This window comes from Phytophthora infestans, genomic scaffold (genome assembly GCF_000142945.1).
Source record: "Phytophthora infestans T30-4 supercont1.70 genomic scaffold, whole genome shotgun sequence".
Classification (NCBI taxonomy): Eukaryota; Oomycota; class Peronosporomycetes; order Peronosporales; family Peronosporaceae; genus Phytophthora; species Phytophthora infestans.
In genome coordinates this window covers 170918-179658 of record NW_003303689.1, presented here as the reverse complement: position 1 = coordinate 179658, position 8741 = coordinate 170918, and the positions used below count along the sequence as shown (strand labels likewise).

Here is an 8741-nt window from a genome sequence, read left to right as displayed (position 1 = left end):
TATTGGTGGGTGACTTGGCAGATGTCTTTTCAGCTGACTTTGTAGTCGTCTTCCGAGGTGACCTGGCAGGTGCTTTGGCAGGTGTCTTCGCAGGCGACTGGGCAGGCGTTTTCGCAGGCGACTGGGCAGGCGTCCTCGCAGACGACTTGGCAGGTGTTGTCGCAGGCGACTTGACAGGCGTCTTCGCAGGCGACTGGGCAGGCGGAATCACGGGAGAGTTGACTGGCGGCTCGGGGGCACCCAGTGGAATTGATAGAGGGGAGCTCGTAGTGGCGTGTCGTTTGGCAGGCGGCATGTCATCGATAACTGTGTAATGAGTTAATAACAATATAACAAAATCAAAATGAGCCGATTCGTACCATCAACTGGCACGTGTTGCCATACTTCGTCAGCTCCGTCGAAATAGTCGACAAGGTGTGTTGCGTTTGGCCTTTTCTTCCATCCATCAGGTGTAAAGTAGCGATTCTCGGTAGCTAGCCCCTTTGGTCGCTCAAATTGCCACCCTAGCTTCTTGAGTCTGGTCCACAGTTGTCCCCATGTAAGTCGCCGAACTCTTCGCTTCTGCATGGTGCTACCTCCCCCTGGTCTAAATCGTGAATGGCGCGAAAATTGGCGCGCTCTCTAAATCTCTAAAAATTTCTGGCCACGAATTATTAGCCCGAGGTTAGCTACATCACTGTCAAACTTTATATTTGGCAGCATCACTTGAAGTTTGTATAGTTGTACTTGAATTAAGTATGAGCCCGATTTGCCAATAACCTTATCCTGTAGAATACAGGATACGAAACTTTTTATCCTGTAGAATACAGGAAGCGGGGCTAAAGGGGTTAAGGTAGTGTCTTGTGCGTGAAGAGAACGATACGATCTCCTTATATCGTATGGACTGGTGGGCGCTGCGTCGACAACGGCTCTGGTGCGGATAGGAGTTGAGCGGCAACTTGCCGCTCGTGTCGCTAGCAACAAATAATATTAAATATATATCAAACACATATTATGTGTTTGATGCGAAGTATCTTTGTTTTGACTAACGTTAATAAGAGTAAGTGGCTCATTTCGTGCCTAAATCGGCAAATTTGGGTGAGAACCACAAAACCTATTTTACATTCTAAGGAACCTATACTGATGAAGTTACAAAAACGACGGCGTCACTCGCGAAAAAATGTCTGCCACGAACCAAGTGACGCGAACAACGATCCAGGTGCGTCGTGTCCGGCTGCCTCTTATCGCCTACTGCATCGATCTCTTGTTAACCTTCCCTCTTTTTTAAATTAGCTGTACCGCGACTGCCTGCGTCTAGCCAAGCACATTGGTGGCAACGTAAGTCTACTGCGCGTAATGTCAGTGTGTAGTGCCGCTAACATTCCCCTTTAATTCTGCCTGACTGCTGTGCGTAGAGCAAGAAGGGCCAAGCTATCAGGGAGCTGGTGCGACGCGAGTTCGACAAGGGCCGCAGCGAGACTGACCCGGAGAAGATTGAAGCGCTGAAGGCTAAGTACGTCGCTTTGTAGCCCCAGAACTGGAGCTGTTTCGTTGGTGGCGTTTGAAAGTTAATTGCTGATAATCTGCGCTTTGCTGCTGTATTGCGCTATGCAGTGCCGTCCGCGGACTGAGCAATTACCTGATGCTGGCCAACTCAAGCAAGGACCAGCGGCTGCAAGAAGCCATGAACAAGAAGTCACCGCCCAAGGACGGCGGACCTGAGCAGGCCGAGTACCGGGACCTGTAAGTTAGAGCGACCTCGATGTGCTTAAAGCGTTGGGGTTTCCTGTGCAGTTAGGTACCACTGGATGGATGGCTGCCGTGTCCAAAACTTAGAGGCTCCTTTGCAGATACGGGAAGACGAAAAATGTAGCCACACCCGTGATCGCATTATCAGGCTGATATTAATACCGCACTTTGCATTGAATTTTAGTACGGCACCGTGTTCTTAGTCCAAATAGGTCCGGACCATTTTCACTAATCACTTGACCACGTATCCATCACAATGAACCGCCGAGCATTAGCGCGGAAGGCTGCGGGTGCCAAGGTGACGGCGCCGAGTAGCGCTAGAACCGAGAATGCGGGCGTAGATAATGTGACGAAGAAGCTGGAGTTGCAGCTGGAGGCGGGCGATTTCTACGGCGCGTTGCAGATGTACAAGACGCTGTTCATGCGCCTTCTCAAGGGGGACGAGCCTAGTGCCGAGCAACAGAACAAGGCGGTGGTGCTGGCCCAGGAGGCAGCGCTCAAGCTCATAGAGCACGACCAGAACACAGCAGCGACTGAGATGGCCAACCTCATGGTCTCCGTCTTCTCGGACTTTCACCATGCAGTGGACGACGCACACAAGCAGCGGATCCGCCAGATCGACGCCGCCTTCCAGTCCAAGCCACAGTTCAGCGCCGATGTGGCTGTGTTCCTCAAGAATACGGTCAAATGGTCGGCAGAAGAGGGCGCACGCAAACGTGGAGACCCAGAGCTGCAGCTGCTACTGGCACGCGCGTATCGCACTGCTGGGGACTTCACGCACGCTCTGAAGCACTTTTTGCATGCCGAGAACCCGCAGGAACTGGCAGACACGCTGTTCCAGTGGTCGACCCAGGGATATCCCAGTGAATCCGACTTGTACCTCGCTCGCGCTGTGCTGCAGTAAGCATCTTGACTGTTGCAATGGAGGGACTGTGCTGTGCTAATGCTACGTTTGTGATAGACTGCTGAGTCTGGAGAACCTGCGCGACGCTAATAAAGTGTACGAGGCATACGTGGCCAAGTGTCAGAGCGTTGGGCGTCCAGTGGACCTACCGCTGTTTAACTTTACGCGATTCCTGCTCCTGACGCTGGAGGTGAGACCGCACCAAGTTGTAGCAGTTTTAAACATCGTCTGACTGATGTGGCTGTTTGTTTAATGTTGTTCGTCTTCAGCGTGATGCGCTCCCCCTTTTTCAAATGCTCCAAGAGCGTTATGCGCCCGCGCTTGCTCGTGACAGCAGTCTCAAGAACGTACGTAGCTGTTGGGAACTACATGTATTGAGATAGCACAAGCGCTAATTAATTTGTTGCACGTTGTGCTGCAGTATTTAAGCGTCATCGGTCAGAAGTTCTACGGCCTGCAGCCTCCACGATCGGGCCTCAGCTCTCTGCTAGAGATGTTTTCGGGTGGCATGTGACAGTCGTAGAATGATTCACTCGAAAGAAAAGGAGACGGATGGTATTCACCACTTCCAAGTTTACGATGAGTTGAACGTTTTATCACAGAGAATAAAGAGCGAAGCAAAGTTTTTTTTTTCGGATTCTCATTTCCTCGCCGTAGCAGGACGAAAGTAGTCACCTCCAGGCGCGCTAGCAGTGGCAGGTCTAGCCAAAGCGCGTGCCTGCTTCTCGATCTCCTCTATGCGCAGCAGCGTCGCTGACTTGATCGGCATGATCTTGGGCTTACACAACACTTCGGTCAAGTTGCCCCGTTCCGAGTACACGAGGCCAGCTTTCGGTAGAACTTCCTGGATCTGGACGCGCTGTTCAAAGCAAAATCATTCAGCTACCGCCGCCTCAGCCACATGCAGCACACAGCATCGCCACCCACCTGCATGGTAAAGAATCGATCTGTAAAAGAGAGATCTATAAATGTGACTGCTCGCTTAGCACTACATGTAGAAAAGTGAAACAAAATCTCTATTTGGGACCATTCTCGTTTTAAGCCTTGCTCTTTTTGTGCCTTTTGGTCTTGTTTGTGCTCTGCTGCTGCGACTTCCGCTTGAGGTTCTCCACCATGGCGTTCAGCGAGTGTTTGTTGGTATCGACACTGGTCGCAGTCGCATATGCCTTAATACTCTTGTCCTGCGTCGCGTCTTGGTCGTACCGTTGCCGTCGCTCCTTGAAAATAGCCTGCGTGGCCTCCGTCTTCTTGAACTTGGGGTCCGTCGGGTCCAGTTGGAACTGCGAGCCCTTGGCATACAGCGCGCCGAAACGCGGATCGGCTGCGTCGAACTCGAAGCCTTCCTGAAGTCCTCCAGCGGTCTTATGCTTGGCTAGCTTCTTCATCTCCTTGGCGCGTCGCTTGCCCTTGAGAGACTTGACCTTCTCCTTCTTAGTGATCTTCTTCATGTCAAAGTTGCGCTCGCCCTCGTCACTGTCACTGTCGCCACCGTCGCCACTATCGCCACCATTGATAGCCTCACGCAGAAGATTCGCCTCCTTGGAGCCACGACCTTTTTTCTTGAGCACTTCACGTTGCTCACGCTCCAGCTGCTTCTGTCGCGTGCGCTTCTCGTGTAATTTACGGTTCTTCTCCTGCTTCTTCTCACGTGTATAGCGCTCGAAGGGCGTCTCGTTCGCTTCCAGTTCTTTCTGTCGCTTGGCCTTCAATACGTCACTCGCTCCAGGGGTGAACGACATCTCCATCTCTCCGTCTCCTTCCTCGTCATCGCTGCTAGCTCCCAAGCCTCCCTCGGGGGCGTCATCGCTGTCGTCATCCTCCTCTGCATCGCTACCCAGCAACATCGACCTGTAGCGATTCCGCAGCTTCTTGATCGTGGCTTCATTCTTGGCCTCTTTCTTGCTGTCTGGAGCTGCTGCATCTTTCTGCTCTTCTCCCTCGCTGTCGCTATCGTTCTCAGCTTCAGAGGCATCCGACACATCAGAGGCCAGATACGCCTTGAAGTCATCGTCATGAGCGTCTTTCCAGTCTGCTGGACGCGTGAGAAGCTCCAGCCGCTGCTCGTCATCCTCCTCCCACGTGAGCTTCACATCTGTTTGCTGCAGCGCGAGTGTAGCGAAGATTGCGGGCTTGTAGCGGTCAGGGACGCTGTCACATGATTCCTTTGGTGGATTCGAGAAGGTCGTGTCGTCCGGCACATAGCGGAGATCGAGAACGTTGGACGAGGTCTCGTACTCGAGCTGGTCGCACTGGTCGAAGATCGTGCTGGCTGTCTTGACCGAGTCGCACGTCACAACGGCATAGTAATAGCGCAGTTTCTGCAGCTCGTACTTGCGCAGTTTCTCGCGGTCAAAGCCGTCGGATTCGCCTTCAATCGTCACGCTCTTCTTAACTCCGAGAGGGTCATCCGAGTCGTAGTCCTCCTCTCCTTCCGCATCGCTGTTTTCGTCATCACTAGCAGTGTTTTCAGCCTTCTCGTCCTCCTCCGTGCTGTCCTTGTCATCCTTCTCAACGGCTTCCAGTTTCTCCTCGTTCTCAGAGCTCTCTGCTTTGTTCTTGTCGTCCCAGAGACCTTGAGGTCCATGCTGCTCCTCCTCTTTCTGTATATCCCATCCCCAAGCTTCAGCACCAAATATCTCAATAAGATATAAGCGTCTAGCACTTTGCACGTACCATTTTCTGAAGACCAAAATCGGACGGATAAATCGTCACATTCTGCACTGCACCTGTGGCAGGTGCAAACGACTGACATAGAGCAAATAGATCCACAGCACGGATACGTGTCCAGTCGCAGTTGAGCACAGCGAATCGCTTGGTCTCATCTCCCATGGGGATGTCTTCTTCCTCCTCCTTGGCAACAGCTCCAACCTCTTCATCGTCACTGTCCTCTGAATTGAAATCAGAGCTGTCCGATCCGGACTCAAGCTCACCACGTGCCATGCGATTCAGGTAGTCGAGACGCGAGATCTTCTCGCTGTTCTTGGAAACGGTGGCGTCCGCGTCTTCATTGTCGTCGTCGGAGCTAGTGGTCGATGGAGCCTTGGACTTGCCTTCATCGTCGTTTTCTTCTTCCTCCTCCTCCTCCTCGTCCAAACGGTAAAACTTCTTCAATTCGTTGTCTTTTTTCTCGATACGACGTCCGTATTTGTCGTACTTGCCCTGTACGCTCTGAAATCGCTCGTCCTTGAGGGCACCTGCGAAGCGCCGGTCGATCTGCAGTTTGCTCTTGCGCTTCGAATTGCGTGCGAATCTCTGTAAATTTAGCACATTTGGTTAGCCCAATTGCATGCTCAAATACACACAACATCTAGACACTTTACCGGGTCATTGTGCACTTTCTGGAAGCGTTGGTCGCGCACGGGATCGCTCATGGTCCGGTATTGCCTGTCAATTTGAATGGGGTGCTAAATTGAATCAATGGAGCTGGAAATGTGGATCTTTTCAGCCAATGGGGGTCGCAAGATTACTTAAAAAAACTTTTGTTTATCAGTCGCCGAGTAGATCGTGAAAAATCGGCCTGTGATTGGCTAATCCGGACCCACTTATTTCCGATTGTGTAAGATCTTGCGATCGCGAGGCAGGCGGAATGCAATCCAGTGTGCCCCATGTTACATAAAGAGTGACCCGTCATTCTTGTGGACACCTGGTACACGGACCAAGGTGCTCTCGGAGCCAGTCAGTGCATGACTACTTCGCTCCACTATAGGTAACCTCCAGTTTGTATGAGACCCAAGCTTATCTTACTTATAAATACATCAGTCTTAAATCTACTCTTCTAAGTAGCAAACCGTTCCCTTTGAGGCCGGGAACACGTGGACTAATGTTCACTCGGGTAGTTAATACCATTAAGCACCTCCTCTGTGCAAGGTGCTGTGTGACCCCGTCACACTTGGTAGCACTCGTAGTCAATCCAGCACCATCGCGGGTAGATTGAACTACCTGAATCCTCTGTGCGCTAACCGTTTGAGCCAAGATGAACCGAAGCGAGTTTCCTCGCTTGAACGACTCACAGTACGAGTCTGTTCGGAAGATGGGAGGCATCTTTGGACAAGATGTCCTTCGCAGCTTGGCGGTGGCGACGCCTGTCGAGCAACAAGAACGCGTGACTGCGCTTGAGACCTACGAGCGTGGTCTCATCGCTCACGTCCGCGGGAGTTTGGAGGCCTCGATGGCCGCTCCCCAAGCAACCAGGCCTAAGCCGGTGTGGCTGAAGGTCCCCGCGTTTGAGGGGAAGGAAGGAGAGAACCTTCACTTCTGGGTCCGTGAGGTGGAGATCGCCATGAAGGCGGGTCTCATCTCGGACGAGCCAGTTCGGGTGGCGTTTGCCCTGTCCAACCTTGGTGGACGTGCCAAGCACTTGTGGTGAAGTGCTTTCTCAGAAATAAGAGAATGGGCCTGACGCGGGGTCACTATCCCGAATCAGTGACAATTTCAAGTGATTATAGAGGATTTGGGTTGTTTGGCACGGGTGCAAGTTGCCTGTGGTGGATTAGCCATGACGAGCGGCACCCCGTATGGAATGACGATGGATCTGGTATGAGCGATGTACGGGAAGGCAAGATCCACCAAGACTTATCTCGGATCCACCCTTACCTGGATTCACTTAGGTGGATATGGGATATACTATTGTGGTGTAGCGGGATCAGCAAAATCTGCGAGATTGCCAGATCCAACTTACCAACTGCGCCCAGACACCGACTAACGGAGGGGGTCCCCCGATGATCCGTGTTCTGCTGAACTTTCCTCACCTTGTGTACCCGTCGGTAGGGCGGGATCTGCTCTCTCGGTAACTTCCGAAGAGTTCAAGTGGTGAAGCTTGAGTGTCTTGGCGAGACGTGGGGATGGGGTGGAGCAGCAGTGGAAAATCTTCACTCTGCGTCCGTGGATTGTTCCGAATCCTAAGCGAATATTCGAGCTTATGGATCCGGGGCCTATATCGTGGTTCTGGCCGTAGGGTTGCCTTGCGGGTGTATTCCCTTGCCTTTGTGTTGTCCTTTAAGTCGTACTTGCCGCCTCCTGTGACGGGATCTTGAAAGTTGAGAGCCTCTAGGGTGTAACCGACCAAGTAGTAAATTCGGTTAACCTGTCGGATCTGCACGAGTAAAGGAAAAGCTCACTAGGTTGTAGGATCTGGCCAATGTATTATCCAGTTATCACTACCAACACTAGATTCGCAATTCCCAACCTTCTCGGAGCTCGTACGGCCAATGTAGTTCCGGTTCTTGAGGGCAGGAAGGCACTTGCGTGATACTGTGCAAATTGAGTTCTGTATTGATATTTAAGCCTATACCTGCCTGGGTTTCTACCTTCTATGTCTTTCATCTGCTAAATCTCTTACCAGGCTCGGCTGCATGTCCCTTCTTCCCTTGACCCATCATCCCAGCTGTGTTATCTTCAGATCCACCGGATATATGACGTAATCATCATGGTCACCCTATTATGGGTACACTCATCCGGATCCAGGTCGCTTGGATCCACCTCACTGTAATGGTACACTCGCCGTGGATCCGAGCTCTCCAATCATCCAACATCATCTCGCAACCATCTGTGATCTCCGTTGTCCCACGAAAGTTCGAGATCCACTGTATCCCTCATCCCTATACCCTGGATCCAGGTCCCTCCAGGCGGGATCCTCCCTCCTTGGATACGAACTCGGAAGTATGGGATCCGGGGTACCTCGCGGTGGATCTTGACTCTTCATTAGCCGTGGCTACTAGATCCACCGTCAGAGAGCACCGACCATCCTTCCTTCATAGGATCCACACTCGATCCACTCTTGTATAGTATATCCCATATCCATCTTAGTGAATCCAGGTAAGGGTGGATCCGAGGTAAGTCTTGGTGGATCTTGCCTTCTCGTACATCGCTCATATCAGATCCATCGTCATTCCATACGGGGTGCTGCTCGCCATGGCTAATCCACCACAGGCAACTTGCACCCGTGCAATCATGGACCGTGCAATCATGGACTCGTCCAATCATCCTGTTCGTCCAATCATGGACTCGTCCAATCATCCTGTCGTCAATCATCTGTTTGCGCATACATCCGTTTGCGCAATTGACTTACCGTAAAACATCGCGGGGGTCCTTGGGAAACCGGTTTTACTGG

At 51.9% G+C, this 8741-nt stretch overlaps 3 protein-coding genes across 3 annotated transcripts; 2 read left to right on the top strand and 1 right to left on the bottom strand.

Moving 5' to 3' along the window:
• Nucleotides 1-1121: 1121 nt before the first annotated feature.
• On the top strand, nt 1122-1911 carry PITG_17701 (uncharacterized protein; the record flags this gene model as incomplete). Its single annotated transcript, XM_002997526.1, has 4 exons — nt 1122-1198; nt 1273-1317; nt 1395-1492; nt 1594-1911. The coding sequence occupies 4 exons, from the start codon at nt 1160-1162 to the stop codon at nt 1724-1726; spliced, it is 315 nt and encodes a 104-aa protein (XP_002997572.1).
• A 55-nt stretch (nt 1912-1966) lies between these two features.
• Nucleotides 1967-3258, top strand: PITG_17700 (uncharacterized protein; the record flags this gene model as incomplete). Its single annotated transcript, XM_002997525.1, has 4 exons — nt 1967-2628; nt 2690-2822; nt 2902-2979; nt 3054-3258. 4 exons carry the CDS (start codon nt 1985-1987, stop codon nt 3144-3146), a joined length of 948 nt encoding a protein of 315 aa, XP_002997571.1.
• Nucleotides 3259-3669: 411 nt separating this feature from the next.
• Nucleotides 3670-6003, bottom strand: PITG_17699 (pre-rRNA-processing protein ESF1, putative; the record flags this gene model as incomplete). Its single annotated transcript, XM_002997524.1, has 3 exons — nt 3670-5232; nt 5306-5884; nt 5953-6003. The coding sequence occupies 3 exons, from the start codon at nt 6001-6003 to the stop codon at nt 3670-3672; spliced, it is 2193 nt and encodes a 730-aa protein (XP_002997570.1).
• Nucleotides 6004-8741: the final 2738 nt, after the last annotated feature.